Here is a 22,660-nt window from a genome sequence, read left to right on the forward strand (position 1 = left end):
AACAAGACGAAAGCACAGCATGTTGCAAAACAGACTTAACTGAGAGGAGTTTAGAAAGAAATGGCTCACAAGTTGGAAGGGGTCCCACACCTGGTAGGAAGGTCTCAGGCCCCCAAACTCATAGGCTCTCAAGTGGTCACAGCCCATGTATATGGATGCAAAAGCAACCACGCTGCATTTAAGAAAAGCCGAGCTTGGGATGCTGGCCAAGTGACCAAGATGAGGCATGTTTGATCTGCCCCTCCCCAGCAAGCAGGACCTTGAGCCACCATATGTATGCTGGCGTGCATGTGCACATCCATCCCTGCTGGGCCAAAATCCAGGCTGAAATCAGACCCTCTGTCAGAGACAAAGCTGTTTGATGCAGCAAGGCAGCCAAAAGGGAAAGAGAGAAAAACCTCAGCAGTGGGACACACAGCGAGGAGCTGCCCAGCTGTTTCACCTGGTCATTTCTCTTGCTATATTTTACAAAGGCCCAGTGACCAATGGCGGGGCCCCTGAAAATGCTGTCCTATGTTATCTCAGCACGGACCCACGTCCTGCCCATTAAGGTACAGCCCCCAGAAGACGGAGAGCTGTCTGGTGTTACCCATCACCCCTCAATCATCCCTGATCACCTCGGCGTAACAGGCCTAGCCCAGCACGCCCCCAAGGAGTGGATGGGAGACGGGAGACAGCAATTGCCAATTTTAATGCGTCCAGCGATTATCAGGCTGGCAAGGATGTACAGCACACAAAATCAAGCAGCAGGAGCACACAGGCAGGGAGCCGGAAATAATTACCATGATACTGTAACCAGAAAACACAAGGCCAAGCTATTTACCATACTAATTACTGTTTATCCCTGTTTATGGCTCCACATGGCAGTGGGACTGGCGGCCTGATTGGAGGTGTAAATGCTTAAAGGAACAAGCTCTGGATATTAGAACTATATGCCAGATCGAGGGAAAGCCTCTGCTGAGCTGAGGACAGGGAGAGACGAACCGCGTATCCCTCTCTTCCTCTACTGCAGAGCTGGAGTTGCTGAAAGGAAAGCCCAGCTGGTCCTCCCAGGGCACAGTTATGGGGAATTGCCCAGAGCCTGCTACATGCTATTTATCTGCTAATGCATCTCCGTATCTTCATCTCCCTCAGGTCTTTTTCTCCTACACTATTTCTCTTGGATGCTGCTACTGGATTAAAGATTTCCCCAAAGTGTTCCTTAATGTTCCTCTTTCTAAACTGCATCTCTTCCAACAAAATAAGATACAGTTTTTCCCATAATAAAGAAGAGTTATTTTTCCAAGGCAGTTTTCCCACATCCTCCCAACACCTTTTTCTTTTCTTTTTTATTTCCGAACAGGTTCAGAGTAGAGGCACAGGAAAAAGGGAAGGATCTGTCACAGACTGCCCAGTTGCCACCGGCAAAGGTGAGCATTAGGATGAAGATTGAGGAGCTCATAGCAGGAGCCCCTGCTCCAAACCCTGGCCCACTGCTCTCTTCCGTGTGATCTCCTGCTGGGATATTCTGCCCAGCAGCAGCCAGCCAGCCTCTGCTGCCTCTCCTCACCACTGCCTGTTGCAAAGCTGCCTTGACAACAGCAAGAGGTATCTGAAATACTTCCCTAACCATTTTTTAGGGTTTTTTTTAATACTGTAGGCTATGTCATAGGGAAATATGTCTCCAGAGGTGCTGGCCATGCTAAGGAAGAGTCAGAGCATCCAGGCACTGGGCACTGCTGATCTCTCCAAAGCCTGGGTGCCATCACTCCTTCGTGCAGCTCTAATTCACTCTTCCCTTGCACTGCTCATCACTCACTGAGTCTCCCTGCTAGAAGCCGTACAGCTGGTGGGTCTTGTCTCTGCCCCTTGCACTTCTTCAGCCCAGGGCCTAAACCAACGCATACCAACCATGAAGCTCTCTCCCAAAATAAAATCAGAAAGCTGTCTTGGCCCCAGTCTGTCCCTCTACCTTCACTCCATGCTACATTAGCAGACGCTCTCATGGAGCTGGGCATGTCCTATTTGCTTCCATCAAGGATGTGATATCTGAAAACCCCTGGGAGACAACGGCTTTCCAGTCTGAGGGATCTGCCTCCCCCACTGCATCAGATGTGTCAGAGCAGCATTTCATTTACCTTTTCTAGTGATTTTTATCTGTCTGGTTATTAATGAGGAAGTTTAACCCACTCCTGGGCAAATCCCTGAAAGTCAAACCGGTCACGGCAAGGGGGAACGAGTCTGTAAGGGAAACAATCATAAAGTGAGACAGATTCCAAGCAGGTACTGACCCTTCGATGTATGAAGAATGACTCCCCCTCGGCTGATCCCGCTCCCTCCAAAGGCCGGTGGGCACCGTGCCTGCCACCAGCACGGGGAGCTGAGCACTAGCCCCATAGCTCTCCGCAGCTTTCCCAGTATCAAGCACCCTGCACCACTGTGCTGAGAAGCCAACCCAGCCATGGCCACTTCAGCACAGTTTCTAAACACAGCCATGACCAAATCATCCGCGCCTATCTAGGAAAGACATTTAATTTCCTTCAGATAAAAAGGAACTCATAAAATCCATTTGAGTCTGTTCCTCTGATAACCTACACCAAGACCACACTCTCATCCTTCTCCCCCTTCAAAGGTGGCTGCTCTAAGCCATCTGAATTCCAGCATTTCTAAATCTCCCCTCCTCCGTGCCCTCGTCACCGTGACACACACAGCCATACCCACAGTGCTTCCTCTACACCACTGCTCCCAGCCCTTCTGACTGCTCCTCCTATAATGCCAGAAGATACCACAAGTGCATCTGCATTTACATTTTGGCTGCAGGTAGGGGGGAACCCAGAGCTGCTCACACAGTTTTTATGCTAGGGATGGGCTTACCCTGGCTCTTGTACAACTGCATGTGGAGCCAGGCATCTCCTCCATTCCCACGAGTCCATACATAACTTATACTGACACAGGGTGGCTGTTTACCCCGGGGACCATATAAGAAACATGCATGCCCATATGTTGACAGCTCAAGCAGTGCAGCCTCACACCTTGACTTGCAGGATGCAAGGGACAGCTCATGAAAGAGTTAAGGGTAATCACACCTCTTGTACATGCGTTATTCCCACACTCTCCTGGCACGCACACTCTCTGGCACGATGCTGCTCTGCTGCTCGTGGAGATTCGTGCCGCCCGACTGCTGCAATAGAGGCAAGTGCCTAAACAATGTCATTTGTTCCTAATGCCTGTGCGCATATCGCAGCCTCGGCACAGTTGGCTTAATAGCCAATCTCTGCTGGGAGGCATCTTAGGGAGGAGAGGGAGAGAGAAAGAGAGAAGCGAAGGGGAAAGCGAGCAAAAGGAAAAGAGAGGAAGGTGAATAGGAGCCCGTAGAATAGAAAATAACACTGCCAGGCAGAGCAGCAGCTGAATTGGCTGTGACATGCAGACCCTCACTGCACCTGGGATTCAAACACAAGCTTATTTTCCTGGTTTCTTCGAGAGACAATGAGTCCTGACTACCTGTCAGCATGCACCCAGGAGATGTCACCGGCAGAAAAGGGGCCCCAGGTGCTGCTGGCCCGCACGGCTGACACAGGTATGATGGCTGAGGTCACAGGTGGCATTTCCCCGAGACGAGCGGTGAGGAGCATAGAGGGAAAAAAAGAAAAATTGAACAACAGCAGAAACCAGAGACCCGAGGCAACGCTCTTGCCAGGACTCCTGGTGTTCCCAGAGGATGCAGGACAGCTTTGCTGCCTGCACAGCTCCTGTCCTGCTCGTCTGAGGGGCAGGAGAGCAGCCAAATGGTGCGTGCCTTCAGGCAGACACACTTCTCCCCAGGTCCCAACAGACACACAAGTGAAGATATTCACTGTCCTTCCTCAGCTTGCTGAGGGGCTGTGAAGGACATACTGCCGGAGAGGTAAGGTCAGGCTGTGCCAGATCTCCTAACAAGGAAGCTACACCCTCGACAGACCATCAGAACATGGGTATCAAAGCCAGCTGGTCATGTCCGACCATAACAGACCCATGGTGGATCGCTTGAACAATACCACTTTCACCCTTTAGTGTGTCCCTCCTCCCCAGGACTGACAGCAGGTGGGCAACCCCAAAGGTGAAGGGCCACCAGTTGGTATTTTTAGCCTCCCTTTTTGGGAAGGAGCAGAGCATGCCACCCCACATCTCCCAGTGAGGCACCAACCAGGAACCTGCTCCTGTGCCCTCCCGTGTCTCCACACAAAGGTGCCACCCGTGACTCGCCACCTTCCCCTGCCTCCTCTTCCTCCTCACCAAAGCACCCGCACACGCCTTTCCCTGCTGCCAATTAAAAAATGCTGTTTTCACTGTTTTTTTAAAATGAAAAAATGTAATTTAGTCAATGACCGAGTGACAGGGGAAGGTGTGTGAAAATGAGCTGGCGTTGGCTCAGGTTCCAGCAGGAAAGAGCGTGAACCAAGAGGGGACCAGGGGGATGCCTGGGGCAGCGGACGGGGATCTGTACAGGGGGTTTCGAATCAGGGGCTCCCAAATCAACAGACCTCCTGGCCAGATTTCTCCGCCAGCACATTCCCAGCATTACGTGTAAAGCCTCCAGGCACCCTCCTTCGATTATCCACATACTCCAGCAAAAACCTCCCATCCCATCCCCACAGCCTCCAAGGAGCAGGGCGCCTCTCTCCCACCCTCTTCCCCTCCCACTGGCCGCTGGCGCTGCCGTGATCAGAGCCCCATCAGAGTCAGCAGCCACGGGCCTGTTAGCAGCTTGAGAGAAGCAGAGGAGTCCTGGGGGCCCCGAGAACAAGACGAGGCTCGTGAGTCATCCCCTCTGCAAGCACGTACCCACAGCCCCCACTGGCTACCACCGCGCTCCAGGAAGATGCTGACTATTTGATGAAGGGTTTTTTTTTTTTTAGATCTGCTGAAAATGGTAAGGGAAACTCCACTGTCAATTTAAAAAAAAAATAAAAAAGGAAAGAGAAAGATCGCAATCTCATTGCCTCAGCCAGTCTTACACTTTCCCTGAGGACATGTTAGAACAGCCAAGGGTGTGAGAGGAAAGCAGCCCGTGGGGATCTGTTTCTGGCAGGCTGGGGAGAGGGCGAGGGAACAGCTGTGGGAGGGTGCATGTGTTGCCATCCCCACCAGTCTGAATGGGTGCGGGTGCACAGGCAGCCTGGGTTTGCAGGTGAAGGGATGGAGCGAAGGCCATGCTGGGGGAAAGCATCACCCGGGTCTGACACCACTCCTAGAGGTCTCGGCATCTCTGCTGTGGTTGCCACTAGGGGACCTCGTTTGGGAAAGGTGAGGAGATTTTGCAACGCCAACCTGTTGGACAAGGACAAGGCTCGCTGGTTGCTTTCGCACAGCATCATGTGCATCACCACAGAAGTATGTAGTGACAAGGGACGACATGGGGTCAGCTAGTCTGTCTGCTCTTCCCCCAAATCAATGAGACAGAAGCCACCTTTCGCTGACGTTAGCAATGCAGGTCTTTACTCCTTTAGCTTGGAAAGCCCCTTTGTATCAGCAGACACAGGGTTAAATCTTCACAGTCAGTAAAACGTCAGCCCAGTAAGAGAGGAAACCTCTTTTGCACCCAGGTGTGCGTACAGAAGGAGATGTGGCACAAGCTCTCTGTCCCAAAGCGGAGGACTTGGCTGGGGAGGTGGAGGGGAGGGTGGGGATCCCACAGGCAGGGATGTGGGGCGGAGGTTCTGGGCTGAAGCCCCTCAGCTCATTCTCCAAGGAAACAGAGTGCCACCAGGACGGTGCAGGGGGAATTCGAGTCTCACAGTGTGGCTGAGGGAGGGGAGGGTACTTGCGTGTGCGAGGGAACAGCAAGGGAGCAGGATGGAGAGATTTACGGAAATGATAGAAATTTTCTTTTCTCCCACTCTCCTCCACCCTGTCATTTTCTGTTCTCCACTTTCTCTTCTGGTCTCCATCTCACCTTCTGTCTCTCCCTCTGTAAGCACTTATTGGCAAGTTTTCTCCAGAACACAGCTATTTGGAATGTGTGTTCCTCTCCTTCCCTTACAATATTTTCTCTCTCATTCTCAGTATCTTCCTTGCTGGTGAAGCTGATCAGCTTAATGATGATAATATTGAACATGGTGAAATGGCTTCTTTCCCACTGAAGCCAGTTCTTCATTGCTCTGCTTTCAGGTACCAGCCACTTCCATGCCTTTCCTTGTCACATCAGACGCAGAAACTCAAATATCACCTTTTTTTTCCCCCCACCATCTTCTCCGCTTGGAAGGGAAGGACATTCTCTAGCACATATTTTTAATCTGCTCCTTGAGAAAGCCTGAAATGTAAAATGGCCTATTTTAGTCCTATCCCTCATTCCCAGTCACATGTCACTCTAGGGGAACCCAATCTACTCAAGTTAGTGGCTTGTCTAGCGTGGAAGTAGCAAGCGATATATTCCTTGTCTTCATGAGATCTAGATCTCCGCCCAGCCCCCATCCCCATCACTTTTGTGCTCACTGCACAGACGTAACTCCCCCAAAGCAGAAGCTGAGGGTCCATGGTAAGGTCCTGCATTTTATAGCAAAAGAAACCCACAGATTGCTTGTGCTGTGATTCATCCTAGTGGAGAGAACAGTGTGGGCTCCCCATCTCACTATGCGTCGCAGAACCTGCCCCCAGTGGGAGCCCACAGAATAACTGGTGTTGAAAGGTATCTCTGGAGGCCTCCGGTCCGAATCCCTATTCAAAGCAGGGCTAACTTCAAAGCTAGAGCAGGTTGTTCAGCACCTCATCTGCTCGAGTTTTGAGTATCTCAAAGGATGCAGACTCCAGAATACCTCTGGGCCACCATCTCACATCTGATCCACCCTCACGATCATGTTTTTTCTTTATATGGAGTTGGAATGTCCCTCGCTGCAACTTGTCTCTGCTGCCTATTGTCCTTGGTGCACTTCTCTGGGAAGAGTCCAGCTCCACTGTCTCTACATACACCCCCCATTACTTTACCAATCAGATCCCCCTTAAATTGCCCTCCTCCAGGCTACACAAAGCCAGTGTCCTCAGCATCTCCTCGAATGTTATATCCTCTAACTCCCTGATCATCTTCATGGCCTTCCACCAAACTCACTCCAGTTTGCCACTCTCTGTCTTGTACTGGGGGGGGGGGGCAATGCCTGACTCTACCTCTCCTTGTTTGGGACCTCCCTTGATCAAAGTAAAGCCTGCTCTGAATGTTTCCTCTTTTCTTTATTTCACTGGTAAATGGATGGTAAACAGCCTCCAAACTATTCAAGTCAATGAATGATATTCAACAGAAACCGCAGTTTGGGTCACCATGTTCATAAGACTGTATCTAGATTTTACTATCAGCAAATCATATTCCCAGTCCAGAGGAAAAAACAATTCAGTGGCAACACCAGGGTGGGGAGCCAGAAAACAGACTTAGTCCTGTCTTCCCTGCCCAACTGTCAGTGTGGTCTGGGAATTAAGTCATCATGCTTTATTTATCATCAAAATTTTCAGTCAACAGCCAAAACAGAGGGTCACATTTTTCCCCTGTAAAATGTACTCAGGCATATCCCAATCTCTCTCAGCATTCGCTTCCACCCAGCATCCTAAAACCCCTCCACTTGATTCTTAAACAGGAGAGGGACAAGCTCCAGGAGTCCCAGCTGTACTTGGTAAAGGGAGGAGGAAGACAGAGTCACACCATCTTGCCATGCAGAACAAACAGAGGAAGGAGCAGAGCCCCAAGAAGGTGGTACAGGGAAGACTCTACTCACTCTGTGCCAAGGATGATTGACCAGGGGAACTCACTGCTGCAGGGCATCGCCAACGCAGACAGCTTGACTGGGTGTTTAACTGGACGTGAGTGGTTTTAAAAGCATAGACAGCACTTGGATCTTCCCGTAAGTGTGGCAGCATCTGAGGGCTTCCAGGTGGAAATCTGTGAATCCCCTTCCTCTTTCCCAGCTGGACAGCTCAAAAGAAGCATGACATGGGGGGCAAAATGGGAAGGATTCACCTCCTTCTGAAAGACCTGTACACTAGCTCTTCTACTTTGCTGGGAGTTACCCGGTGGCCTACACACATGGTGCCTTGCCCTGTTATAACCACTCCAAGGAGAACTTCAGTGATGCCCCAAATTCACTGGTGGGAAAGTGCCACGATTCCCAGGGAAGGGCACTGTGATTTCAATTACCTGGAGGTATTTGAGAGGGATTCAGAGAGATGCACGGTCCCACCTATTCCAATTCCCCACCCTCAAGCTCCAGTTGCCATGGCAATGGTACTGACAATTTCAATGCATAAACCCAAATTTGCATTTTAATGGAACATAATTAGAATGCTGAGATAAACGATTCTTCCTTGCTAAAAGGTAACATAAACGCCACATCTCACAAATGTGCTCTACCAGCAAGTATTGCACATACACACACACATACAGAGCCTATACGTCGCTGGGTTGTGGGAGCTGGGAAGTTGCTTTCAGTTCCTTTATGCCTAACTGGGAAGTTTTATATCCACAGCACAAAAACACAATTTCCAGATTAAAACAACAGATTTACCAGATGTCTGCTGCAAACTGACCATATCACCTCCTGGCTGCTATCCTGCCATGCCATGCTTCTCCTCCCAGGTCCAAGCAGGGTCAGGCCGTATCTGTTGTCCCAACACTGAACCCTGGGATGCTCTGTATGCTCACAGCTCTCAGGGGCTCAGCAGTAGGGATAATTTCCCAGAAATGATGAAAAACCTGTCCCTCTCCAACTGTCCTAATATTTATTTTACTTTTTTTTTTTTTTTTGTAGCTAGATTTGTAGTGAGATGTGCTCTCGCTTGGTTATCTGCAATATGCCCAAGAGTTTATTCTCCAGCTATTGAATTAGGAAAGGAGCACTGTGTTAGCACCTGTCCCACACTGTCAGCAGAGAGGCCAAATAGTTATGAAAGGGCAGAAGGAGATTTTAAAAAGGAAATGTTTCCAAGACATCTCTACTTCAGCAACAGGCAGGTAAGGGGAATGGAGGGGGGAGAACCCATTCTGCACCAAATAGGAAAGCAGAAAATGAATTTCACCTGTTCTTGATACAAACTAAATTCAAAGCAGGCAGCTGGCAGTAGTGAATAGAGACAGAAGAGAGAAAGGAAAAAAAAAAATAAATTAAAAAATAAAAAAGAGAGAAAGGGAGAAAAGCAAACAAGTGAATCATAAAAGCTGCAAACTGCCTTGAAATTTCATTTGGCTTTTCAATTGGGAAGTGACATGATGCCTGCTTAGGAGGGAGCAATCACATCTGGGAGAGGCTGAAAGTACCGCAGCCCAGACCAGCTTCCCCTGGATGTGCTGAACCCTGCTGGGCCTCCCAGCCCTCAGGGGACCGCAGGCAGCTCTGTGAAGAAGGGGAGGGCACGGGATTCACCTCAGCCCATCTGCCTCATCCCACCTGCCTGGGATGTGGAAGCAAAGCCACGGTTCCTGTTGAGCGGCACTGACAGGGCACCGCCAACACTGATCCGCTATCTGCGAATGCATTGAGTAGACGACACAGAAGTTGCTCCCCAGGACATCTGTGGCCTGGATGTGTGCCTTTATTCCTGCAGAGCGCTTTCCAAGGGGTTAGCAAAACCCTTCAAGCGCTGCAGCTTCCTATTAGCACTGGCTAACCGGCCATGCCCACTCCATTAGATCTGCACAATTAGGCCCCAGAGGGTTCAAGCAACCTCCTGCTCCTCCTCCACAATGACACTCAGCGGTCAGCCCAGCGGTCAGCAGAAACCCAGTGGTGAGAAGCTCCATATCCCACCCCTAGAGCCGCCTGGTCTCAGCACAGCTTTGTGTCCAACAGGCACCAGGGCAAACCATTCGGAGCTACTGCTTGCAGAGGGGAGATCCTGATTCCTCTTCCAGGAAAGTGTAGCCCTGCTCCTCTGGGCAGCACAAAAAGGAGCATGCTTCCCCCTCGCCACTCCCACCACCCCAGCTGGCAACCCCATTTAATCTATCTGCCCTCCTTCATTTGCCAGAATCAAATATTAATTGGGCTGCGCTGTGATGGAGCGAATGTTAATACGCCTTGGCATGCGATCAAGTGGAGCTGGATTCAGCCTCCAGCACAGCACGTGGCTGGAAGAGCACAGCAAGGCGAGCCCAGCAGAGGAGTCTCTGGGGCTCCCCACCGCTTTGGCCAGCCCCAAAGGCTGCACGTCCTGGGGGTTTGGATCCAATCTCTTTCACGTCCACTGATGCACATGCATGTGTAAATGCACACACCCGGGTTGCACACAAACACAATTTACCTGAAGCCATCCAAACCTCATGCAGTGAATCGGCTGTACAAAATCAGTGCAGATGCATGCTGAGGAGCTCACACACTGTACATCCCATGGCACTGCTTCCATACATGTGAATACATCCAGGCAGAAACTCATATGGATGCTAACACGTATATGGGGTGTGCTCTTATACCAGTGTAAACCATGGTGTACCCAGTAAGACAGGAGGCTGTATACCTACCCACAACCAGACCAGAACACTTTCCCGGAGTTGCTGGCTTTCCACATAACCCTCGTTCCCTTGTTTCTGTCTTGCAGTTGATTGACTTGAAAATAAAACCACATAATTCTCCTGAAGACCATCTATGCCCCAGATATGGTGGTTCATGGGGCATTTATTAGCCAGTTCCTCTCCCTTAGGATACAGTTTACAGTTTCTGCACAGTAGGGACCCCTCAGAGGATGGAGACATGATCACAACATCCAGTTCACAGTACAAAGTTTCAGGAACAAACAGTGGAGTGAGGGAGGAAGATAAGAAAGAAGAAAAGAGCTGGCCTTACAATTTAGAGGGACTTAAGTGCTGGGACTCAAGATTAAGAGATAAAAGGTCAGGTTGAACTGTCATCCTCCCAGAAACTGCTGACCCTGGCTGGAGAAGCAAGGGCTAGAAGGAGAAAGAGAGGACAAGGAAAGAGGGAAATAGGCAATGCAAGTCAAAAGACAGCTATCAAAACAGAGAGAGAGTGAAGGAAAGAAAGAAAAAGTGAAAGAAGGAAATCCCAAAAAAATTAAGCAAGTAAAAGAAATGATAAAGGCATCTGCCACCGTGTTGAGAAATGTGCATGCTGACTGTGGGACAAAAGGTCTCCTCGCTCACTGCACAGGGACGCCTCTTGCAAGCCAGACTCCCCACGGGCACTTGGGTCTGCCGGCTCCCACCCTGCGGTCATGCCCCACATCTTCGGTAACAGGGACCACGTGGCTGGCTTGTCACTTGCCTTCCTTGGTGCGAGAAAAGGCCAGCCCCTGGCAAGCCGCCCTACACCACTCACCGCAGCTCCCCAGCTCCCACCTCAGCTTTGGGGGCTACCACAGTGCCTCCCCAAGGATCCTCTCCCCCGTGGCCCTGCCAGGGAGGCAGCGACATGGTGACTTACTGTATGGAGGTGTGCTGTGGCCAGGGCAGGGAGGAGGCGCAAGGCACATACAGACAGGTGATGGCAGATGGGGACAGTGAACAGTGATCCAGGGCTGAGCATTAGCAAGGGACTTGCTGCCAAACCAATATCATGACTGGCAGGAGATGAGCACTACTCAGATGAAAGTCATGGTGCCCAGTTCACACTAAAGCTCTGATAACTACTAGATACAGGCTTGGGTGTTCAAAGGAGGTGGTATGGAGTTGCGCCCCAAAACCCTCCTGCACCTTGCTGGTTCTGCGCCCAAAACTTGCCAGGGTCGGGTAAAACCTACAGCAACTCAACACTTGTCCTGCAAACCTCTTCCACGCCCTCCCCCTGCTCCTGGCAGGGCCTTCCTAAAGCTCAGCACCCATCTCAGCACCCATCTCTCCTGGCTGCTGTGCTTGTGGCGGGTGAAACCCAGCCTCACAGTGACATCTAGTGAGGAGAGCCCTTGTGGCACCACGCACCTGCGCGAGATATGCCAGCCTGGCCTCCTCTCCCACTGGCGTTTGTTCCCGGGACTTCGGAAGACAGAGGCAGAGCAGGACATGTGGCCCTGGGGGAGAAGGCAGCCTGGCCCAGGGGGACTCATGTGGTGAGTGTATGGGTACCTGGTACCCAGCGCCTCCAGGGCTGCCCCTGCACCCCGAGAGAGTGGGGGACCCCCAAGTGCATGCCGGTGGATTTTCAGTGTTTTCTAAAAGAACATTTTCTACACTCTGCTGAGGACAGTAGGATGGAAAGGGAGAGAAAGGAAGATAAGAGAGGAGAGAGCCAGCCGTATAATTTAGAGGGACTCAACTGCTGGGAGCCAAGAACAAATGGTAAAAGGTCAGGTTGAACTGTCACCCTCCCACAGCCTCAGAAATTGCAGATCCTGGTTGGAAAAGCAAGGGCTACAAAGAGAGACAGCAGTTGAGGAAACAGGGAATAAAACGAGGAAAGACAAAATACAGCTATTAAAGAGAGCGAGGAAAGGAAGGAAAGGGAAAAAAAAAAGGGAGGGGAAAAAATGACAAAAGGAGAGTGCAGGGAGAGAGGTCTGGCACCACGCTGATAAATGCAGCGTGCCAGCCACAGGACAGAACATCTCCTTGATCTGGGCAAGCCTCACATGCTATTCTGTGTAGTTCTGAACAATTCTGAAAAAAAATCCCACAAATTAGGAAGCCACAAAGTGTGCATTGTGGCAATAAGCATCCAGTCCCCCTGCTGCTTGCAGCCAAATCCGCAGTGCTGCCTTGCTCTCAATTCCCACATCAGAAACAGCTGGGGAGGGGACCAGCTGACCCGCCCCGCTCCTTTCTGATGCATTCTGGTGGCCTGGATGTCCCCTGCCCTGCAACACCTTCACGATCCCGTCCCTCCTCCCCTTCCCCTGTTTCTCCTGCTGTCTCCAAATGGCTCCCTCCCAAGCCTGAAGGGACTGGGGAACAGGAGGGGACGCAATACGCCTTTAGCCACTGAACCAGGGGACATGACACACCTTTAGCCATGGGAAGATCAGGCCGGTGCCAGCGCAGGATGGAGCAGTCAGGAGCTGCAGCAGCAGGCAATGCTGCCCCCAGCTCCACCAGCTCTGCTCTGCACCAAGCAGCAGAGACATCCCCTAATGAGGCCTGCCTAAGGCAGCAAAAGCCCATGACAGCCCCAGCCCATCTCCTGTCTGTCTCCAAACCCTTAATGGCTGGTGACAAGCATAACTAGCTAAACTTCGCTGCATCCAGAGCCAGCTCTGGGGCTTGTAAACATTTTAAGGCCCTGAAGCAGAGAGGCTGGGAACAAAACACAGCCTTCCATCTCTTTGAAACTGCTTTGAAAACAGCCAGGTTCAACAATGACTGCCATTCCCCGATTTCACATCTGCACAGCATGAGGATACGTAAGCTCTGAGCTCTAATACAGCCTCTTCTCTGTGTATTTCCAAGCTCTTTACATGAGAAATCATTATTTCCATTGTAATCAGGATAAAATACATCCTTCCTGGAAGAAACAAGACTTTATTTCATCAAAGGCCACAATATTTCCAGAACTGAGAACCACCACTGCCTTTATACAAATCCCTCTAGTTAAAGAATGTTACACTCAGAACCTTGTCTCAAAATCCCTGTTTCAATTTCTGTCCATTTTCTGTGTATTTGGCAGGGGAATATTTTTAGGGGTGAATTTCTTAGATTCTGGCAAAGAGTATCTATAGTTCTGACTAAAACACGAAAGAAAGCTACAAAGAGCAAATCAAACGATGTAAGGGAGGAATAAAGAGTAAGCTGAAAGCCAAAGGTGAAACAAAAGAAGGTCAAGTGTCAAGCCAGGGAGGCCAGTCTGCAGTTGAAAAGGGAAAGATCAGTTCTAGAAGCACAAAAGAAAAAAAAAAAAGGTAGGCTGAAATCCAGAGGGAAGAAAAGAAAAAAAACTTAAGTCAACAGGTAACAGTCCAGCTGCTTGAAGCTGATTTGAAAGGAAAACAAAGCTCCCAGTAAGCTTGGAGGCTCAGATGCTGGTAACTGAGGTGCAAGTCTCATCAAGCCCATCACTAACTGTAAGCTCCCAAAGCAACAAGGGAAGATGTCCTGGAAAATTCTTCAAGGGCTTCCACCAAACAGCTCATAACTCCTGGAAGCTGTGCTGATCCAGCACTGCCAGTGACACAAAACCACAAAAATTAACAAGTTGCATCCTCCAAAAGTAAGATACGGGCCCAAAGCTCTCAAGTTTTTCAATAATCTCCAGTGCGTACATACAGCAGTAGGTGTTGTCCACACTTTACTCGTCTTCCTACAATGCATTTCCTTCAGCCTGACAATCTATAAAGCAAGCTTGTAGCCACTCCAATCCCTGTATCAGCCCTGCCTTTGCCTCCTTCCTGTGTCCGCCATCTGTAACGCTCATTCTCCAGCGTTTAGCAGTTCATGGTCCACAGCTCACCTGCATTTTGTTCACTCAGGCCCATCCCTGCTCCACCAAAGGATCTTTATCCTCTTTTCCCAGGTTTTTAGGGAGAAGGAAAAGCAGCTACAGCGGGATACCTTTCGGCCTTCTAGACTGGAGTAAACAGTGGCAGTAAGCTCCGCCACTTTCTCCTAGAGCCGATGCTGCAGGAATGAAGTAGGTGGGGAGGGCAGGAGGAAGACACGGGAACCGTCTCCATGGCCCACAGAAGGAACGAGGAAAAGTCAGTCACTCTGAGCCCTGGGATCCTTCTACTACTTCCCCCCTCTCCTGACATTTAAGGATAGTGGTGGGAAATAGAGAGGGAAATCGTTCCCCTCCAGCTGCAGACCTGTGTGCCTGCTCCACTCCAGGAGGCATGCAAGAGCAGCAAATGCCCTTCTGAAGAGATTTTTCCCTTCAGGCAAAGATAGAAAGTATGAGGGCACTGGAAGTTCAGGCATTTTTGTGAGTCTGGATGCAAAACCCCATTATTTCTGACCACAAAAACCTTGTGACACCTACTCTGCAAAATATATGCAAAATATTACTGGCAAAGTAATATTTCTTCTGTTATTCTAACCCTGAAGAAGGACTTGTTTGGGTTTTTTCCAAATGTAACATTTATGTTCTTAAAAATATTACCTCTCTCTACAAAGTGGGCTCCTACAGCTTCAGCAAAGCTATTGATGCTTGCTCTCTTCCCATTTGGAGCCAAAAAACAGCAGGTGGAGAACAAGGATATGTCTTGGGCTGAGCCTCCACATTGTCATTCAGAAGACCTAGTTTGAACATTCATCCCGTCTCAGCTATTTTGCGAGTTGCTTAATCTTTGTGCCTCCTTATCTCATCTGTATAGGAGGATAGTAGCTCTTGTGTTCTTCAGGAGCAGAGTTCATTTCTCACTACTGCATCTAGTACGGTGGGAGGCCGATTTAATCTTAACCTGCGCCAACATTATCTGCAGAAGCCGTGCAAGGCAGAGCCAGCTTCTTGGTGACCTGGAACAGGCTGAAAAGTGCATGTAAGAGGTAGGTATCTGCACTGGATTAAAAAAAAAAAAAATCAGAATGAAAGACTTTCTGTCAGTCTAAAGTAACTAGACACTTATCCATGCGAGCGTACAACCAAAGCGTTGTCCAGCCCTTGTTCAAACTCAGTAGGCCAGAAAGTCAAATCGCTTTTCAAAGGCATGTCACACAGTTAAAGGACAAAGGTTCCTATGTACTTGAGGTACAGGGCAGGCAGTGATCCATGGTTCTTTGTAGGAACAGTGACCACAACACAAACTGCTTCAAGTTGGCAAACACAGCTAAATATTAATGACAGCACCTTCGAATACTGCTGTTCAAGAGAAAATACAGAATATGGGATGTGGTGAAACTGGACAGCTGCCTAAAGCAAAGCACATTCCATAATCCACACGTGAAGCAATATGCAGAGGTGAAAATCTGTTATAAATCAGCTTGACAATTGGTCGGATTCATCTTGGAACAGAAAATACCGATGTATGTGTCAGTGTGGACAATACCAAGTGTTCAAACATCAGGATCCCATTTCCCAAAACCATAAGACTGTTTTCAAAAAAGCCCTAAACTAAATAAATGTTTGTGATTGTTGTATTTTACTTCTAATGCTGCCCTCAGCTTCTGTTTTCTAACATTCTTCACAATATTCCTTCAGACTGAGACTCCTACGTAACCCCCTGAATCCAGCAGCTGGAACATAAAGTAAGAGCAAACAAACAGCTATTATTAACTGCCACAGACAGCAATATGATTAACCATGAATATCATTAGCGTCTCTGTTAGCACACAGTACAGAATAATAAGGTGGAACAGGCCAAATGTATGATAATCTCAGATATCTTTCAAAGCCTAGAATAATAGGGAGAAAAGTCACTCCACGATGAACCAGAAACTTTATCAACATATTCAAACAGGGAGAATTTCCATTTTTCAATGCCAAAAGAAATAAAGCAGAAAGTGAACTGATAATATTCACATATGGAAGTTACTTAAAACTTAAACTGATCTGTATGCTGGGTTATTTGTAACTGAAAAGCCAGCCAGCTCATGGGTACCCACTGAGGCATGAGATTTAAAGAAAGCTATAAAACAGGAACATTAGCAGCAAAAAGCTTTCGAAGATAGCTTAACTCTCAGAAACAAAGACATTCTCAATCTGAAATGCAGCGCCTGTGGTTTTTGCCACCCGAAGTTAGATTATTCAGGCTCTAAGGTAGTGATTTATTTGGATGTTATACATTTAAATGAACACCGTTTGACATTCATTCTGTCCCCAAAGCACTTCAAAGAGCTAACTGCACTGATTTTTGAGGGATTACAAAGTGATGAAGTTTTCTTGGATGAAATTTTAATTTGAACAGAAGCCTTAAAACAGTACAATGAAATACTGATTTTTTTTTTTTTACTGACACAGACACAAAGTCTCCTAACATTAAATTTTTAATATTACATACTAGTCTGGAAAAAGCTATTTGTAGGGTCTGCTCAACTGCTTCCAACAGTGATTCAGGTAAAAGAAAGTGATAGTTAAATATGTATATCATAATGAAATAAGGAACATATCCTCACTGTGAGAGTGATAAAGCCATGCAAGCTCCTGCAAAGAGAAATACAGCATTTATATGCTGTTCTCAGCATGAAGCAGATTTGTCAAACACAGGTTAGTCAACTTAATCTAAGGTCAACAATGGATATTTTACAGTTTGTAACGTATAGGAGAGGAGATTATGTAATCCAAATGCATAAATTCTAAATATATACAGGTTTAAAGGTACAGGCAAAATCCAGTTCATAGTAAGAGATGATTGTACGTTCCTAATATAAGTCAATAAACTGATCTTGTTTAGCACCGCAGGGAAAAGATGTAAGCATAGTTCTCTATTACAGTCAAAGAGCAAGGGAAGAATCTGCACCTGTGTCTGCAGGAGCGTGACAGGTATCAGCTGTACCAAAGTCACCCGGACAGAGACACGACAGACGCTATTATCACCGTGTCTGCCAAGAAGACCAACCACAGCTGAAGCCCGAACACAGTTAGGAGAAACATTAATGATCATGCCCCGAGAAAAGCTGCCAGATCCTGTTAAAAGGAGCTGAAGAAATATAATGTATTAATAATAGGTACATGATTTTACAAAGTGTTAAAAAATCCGTGGCCCATGTTGGACCATGATCTTTGGTAACATCCAAACCTGGCGAATGCGTCGCATCCCGAAGCGCACATCCCTTTAACTTCTTGGTGCGCTAACTAGCTCCCAGAGCCTGACCAGACTCTGAGGTAGGAGACTGTGAATGCAGTTAAAGAAAGGGCCTTGCCTTCCCTCTTCAGCAAAGTGACCCCTGTGCGCTCATTAAATTTTATTTAGCAGGTAATTGCTGACTAAAATCATAGCAAGTCTGCACTCAACCTTGCTGGTCAAAGGAGGCGTTGCCTGTATTATGTTTTTTTGCTACTGAAGGTATTTAATAAGAAGGGAGTCAGATTTTCTGAGACCTACATAATTGAGAGCTTTATTAACTGGCACAACAGAAATAGAAATAGGATAGTATTGGTAATGGTTTACTTTTGAGGTAGAAAAGGGCATATATTTTCCATCAACAGGATAATAAATCAGTGCAGCTTGTACCACTCTAATTTGTTAAACATGTTTTGCGGTGCCAGTAACGAAGGTGTTTTTGCATCAGGTGCCTTCATAAGGCATTTATGAGGTTACACTGTTCTGACACTAAGCATGTGTAACAATGTATTAGGTGATCCTAATAAAGTTAAATGATGCAAAGGTAGTGTTTAACCAGTAGAATAAGCTAGCTTGAATATACTATGCAATATGTAACAACGAACAGCTTACAAAGAACGTGTAAATTGTATTTTAGGGGCTAAAAGAGAACATTTGACTGATGAGGTATTTTCATAAACGCTTTCCCCACGGTACAATCACTGGCAGCTATCATTTATCTCACTCTGACCAAGATAAAGGTAATGCGAGTACACAAGCAATAACAAATCTTCTGCTGACTAGAATGCTCTCTAGTGCTCTCTTCAATTTCAGCAACAGGCTATTAACTCATTGCTGGTTCAGCTTCTCCTTTGCAAAAATACAACCTCCTCATAACTTACTTAGCTTTCACACAACTGGAGGAACAAACCTGGCAGGGAACTAAGAGCTAAGCAAGCTCTATCTTCCACTAGCTACTAACAGAAAACAAGAAAATGGAGAAGTGCTCTGCATTACACGCCCAGCGATGGTCCCTCCGAATCAATCAAAAAATGGTTCTGATAACTGTAAAAGGAAAATTAAGGGTGAGCAGCAACACGCTGAACAAGCAGTAAATGGTTAACACTCCCCAGCCCTGAAGCCAGGAACGAGCACGGAGTAGGTCTTGCCCAGAGAAGTGTATTAGCACCATCGCACCGGCAGATACTGACACAGGATGCCGGGATCCACCCAGGGAGGGATTCGGAAGAGAATGGACAATAAAAAGGCAGGCATTCAGGTGGCATCTGCAGAGGCTGGAGAACAATTTCCAGAGAATGAATGCCTTTTAATGAACCGAGGATTAACTGTTATCTGTCACCACTAGAGATCATTACTATGAGGAACAATGAGAGCCGCTTGTATCGCTTTCTCCCTGCAGGACACGTCTGAGGGAGAATAAACCTCTCTCCTTCTCCAGTGTCAGCTTGTTACTGCCAGCACTGGCTGTAAGTGAATAAGCTTTATTCAGATGATAGCTAAATTTAGCAGATATTAGCATCAAGTCTCTAGAGGGGCCAAAACAGGGGAGGAAAGCTTTAAATAAAGACTAAAGTAATACTAAATAATAGATGCAATTTATGGCAGAGTGAACCTCTGTGCCCAAGGAGCCTGGCACAGAGTTCCATCTGGGTTTTGGGGCCTCGCCAAGACAAAACACGACACCGCTGCTGGCCGTCCCCTTTCCGCACGGCCTGTATTTATTATTATTCCTGTGATGGCAGGGGCCCCTCACAGCCCTGGCCCCACTGCAGTGGCTCCATGAAGGTGTAACACAGAAGGCCTGCGGGCCAGCTGCCGGACCACGGGAGAAAGGGGCGATAAGCAAGGGCCACTAGCAAGAACCCGGCAGAGCCGCTATGGGCGACTCAAGCCCCGGACGGGCCTGAGGTAATCCCCACACAACATGGCGCCACAACATGGCGCCACGGCCCTTCCCGCCCAACCCGCGTGGCGCCGGAAGTGTGGCACGGCAGAGACGGAAGTGGCGTCGCGCGCGGGCGGAAGTGTGGCGACGAGACAGAACTTGGCCACCGGCGAGGGGGTGTGGGGTCATGTCGGCCTCCCTGTTGCGGCGGGGCCTAGAGCTGCTGGAGGCGCCGGGTGGGCCCGTGGGGACCGGGGGACGTGGGGGCGGGGAGACGGGGTTGTTTCCGGCGTACGGCTTGAGTAACCCCGTCCCTCTTCCCGCTGCAGGCCAGAGAAAGGCCCTGCCGGGTCTCCAGCGGGGGCAGGAGGGCCCCAGGGCAGCGGGAGCTGCGAGGCGGAGGAAGAGGGCGCCGGAGCCCGGCAGGAACAAGGCCACGGTCAAGGGCAGAGTCGTCAAATCGGCGATAGGTGAGTCCCGGCCCGCCTCCCTCCGGTGGGGGGGGAAAGCAGCTTTGCCGCCCTCCACAGCCCTCGCACCGGGTCCCCTCGCGGTGTCCCGCAGCCGCCCCCCTCCCCGACGCTTGTATCCATCCCTTCCCGTCCTCCTGGGTGCACTTCTGGTGTCCCACACTTAAACACAGCCTGATCTGTGGAAGCACCCCTATCCCTGAGCTGTAGCAGTGTCTCTTTCTCCTGGGGCCTTTCTGATCCCTGTGTCTCTCCTTGTGTGCTGCCTGGATGGGCAGCTGATGTGTTTTGTTCCACTCTGCTCTGACCTAGAGGAGTATCACAAGAAGAAGGCCGTGAATCACTTGAGAACAAACCTGCAGTACATGTTGAAGGGACAATTTGTTGCAGACAAAGGCATCACAGAACAAGTAAGACTGTTACTTCTTTGTTTGGGGGTCTGCTTCTGCTGAGGAATGCAGGTGAATGGGAATCATCCCCAGGTCTTCCAGCTTAGATCCTGTCGAAAGGAGTCAAGTTTCTGTCTGGAAGTGGCCTTAAGAAATTTCTGTGTGCACTGGCAAAGCAACTTACTAAGCTTTAAACTCTTGTTGATAAGTTGTCCCCTGTGATGTTCTCTGATACTAGTTAAAATCTACTGACAACTGTTGGCTTTTCTTAAATTACCAAAGATATTTCATAGCTTCAGCTGGCAAAGAAGCCCTGGTTCAGACCTTCTCCTTACTGTTCATTGATTTGTCCTTCTCTGTAGCTGGAGGCTGTTTAGCAAGGAACCAGATGGGCTGCTGGCTCATGTAACAGAAATTTCATAGCATATTGAATGATGTTTCTCATAACCTGAGAATTTAGCCAATGATCTTCCCCAAAAGGTAATCCCGTGCCAGGATTTGAAGAGAATAGCTGACAGCACTAGAATCTTGGGCTATTTTCATGAGATAGGGGCTTTTAATTTAAACAAACCAGGTGGTTCAGGCCAGTGTTTCTCAGGCTGGAGGTTGTGAAAGGAGGTGATGGTGTATTAGAAAATGCTGAGGGAATTCCACCAACTTGTTGGGTTTTCAGGTTGTCTGGTGGAGAGACAGGATAAAAGAAGGTCACAGTTTCAGAAACATCTGAATTGAAATCAGTGTTTCTATCTCTGTGACAGTTACCAGAGAGTAGTTTTCGTATTTGGCTCCAAATAGTAGGTTGGTATTTGCTGTTGTCCCAGTGACCTGCTTTAGTTGACATTGGTGACTGCCTCTCACTTTTCTTTGGAGGCATTCCAGGATATAGCAGGGTACCAGCAGAATAGCAGGGATGCTTGAAAATAGCAGGTGAGCTTGAAAATCACCGTTTTGTGGTTTGGTCTTGCTAACAATGACTGACTGTTTTTTCTTTTTTTTATTGTCTCAAGGTTCTTGCTCAGAACAGAGGCAGGAAGTCCAAAGATCAGCCTCCAAAGAAGGCGGCAAAGAAGAAACCCGAGGGCACTGTCTTTACAGAGGAAGATTTCCGTAAATTTGAGAGAGAATACTTTGGGAGACCGTAAACAACGTGACAGGGATTCTCGCAGCTCCAGTCTTTCTGCAGCTGAGTGTTCAGCACGCAGGACTGGCCGTTTCCTCAGCACGTTTGAGATGGGACACAGGAGATGTGCCTCTGTCAGCAAGTGCTTTAATGTCACACTTGCAGAGAAACTCTGCATCTGTGCAGAACTTGTTACGAGCCAGCTAGAGCCATGGAGGTTCTCTTGGCTCTGAGATGTGTTGTTCTTATAATCTCCAGCCAACATCTCTTGCATTCTTAATGTAGAAGGGTGGACCAAGCCAAATATAAACCTTGTTCCCCTTCCTCAGGATGTAAGGCTTCTGCTACCTGTGTTATTTGGCAGGGAGCATTTAAAGCACTGTATCTGAACGGAGAAATGTTTTGGACCAGCAGTAATAGATCATCGGAAGGGAAGGATGCTTTGAAAGACTGTTAAACCTGAGTAGCCTTGCAGTTTCTGTTGTTAGAGCCTCTGTCAGGTTTTTCAGTCATTGCAAAACCTTTGTATATGTCGTTTGATTAAATAATCGTTGCAGACACTGCCTATCTTTGCCTTTGTAATAGTGATTGTTATGACAGGCTACGATTGATGAAGACAAACTGTCACTGTTCTGATCCAAGCATCCCTCTCTTTAGGATGACTCAGTTGTGTCAGTGGCTTCTCTCTGATTCATGTTGACACATGTATTTAATCTGACATGCTCAGGCCTTCAAAGAGGGCAGGCTGGAATGGAGATGACTCCTGTTTTGCCTACTCATGGTCTCCCCTCTCCAAGGAAGAGGGCTTACGTGGAGAAAGTTGACCTCTGGATGCTTACATCTGCGCCTCCCACTGAGGTTCAGCCACACTAGGAGGGCACCGCTGCTGGGTGCTGCCACCTTCTGTAGCCAGGAGGGATTGTGACCCAGATGTTAGCCTGGTTTAGCCCAGATGTTAAAATCTTCTGAGCCAGAGGTTGTGGTGCTGGGTTGAAGGGCATTTTTTTTTTGTTAGACTATGCTGCAACAAATAGAAGGCCCAGCAGGTGGGAGTGTTGTTCCAGACACTCTTCGTTGCTAAATCACTGTAAATACGCTTCTGGGGAGCTCCTGCCACTGCCCTTTCCTGCCCCTTACCTAAAAAAATGCAAAGTGCGTTCCCTTTGGGAAAAAAAGAGGTAAGGAGAAGGACTAATGCCAAGCT

The 22,660-nt window shown here is 48.4% G+C and overlaps 1 protein-coding gene across 1 annotated transcript; it reads left to right on the plus strand.

Annotated features, from left to right (window-relative positions):
* The first annotated feature begins 19,589 nt into the window (after positions 1 to 19,589).
* Positions 19,590 to 22,014, plus strand: RPS19BP1 (ribosomal protein S19 binding protein 1). The gene is made up of 4 exons (XM_009475222.2): positions 19,590 to 19,713; positions 19,807 to 19,947; positions 20,260 to 20,357; positions 21,344 to 22,014. Exons 1-4 carry the CDS (start codon positions 19,665 to 19,667, stop codon positions 21,476 to 21,478), a joined length of 423 nt encoding a protein of 140 aa, XP_009473497.1. The 5' UTR covers positions 19,590 to 19,664; the 3' UTR covers positions 21,479 to 22,014.
* The last annotated feature ends 646 nt before the right edge of the window (positions 22,015 to 22,660 follow it).

This window comes from Nipponia nippon, unplaced genomic scaffold, assembly GCF_047370975.1.
Source record: "Nipponia nippon isolate SJK-2023a ecotype South Korea unplaced genomic scaffold, ASM4737097v1 scaffold_3, whole genome shotgun sequence".
Lineage (NCBI taxonomy): Eukaryota > Metazoa > Chordata > Aves > Pelecaniformes > Threskiornithidae > Nipponia > Nipponia nippon.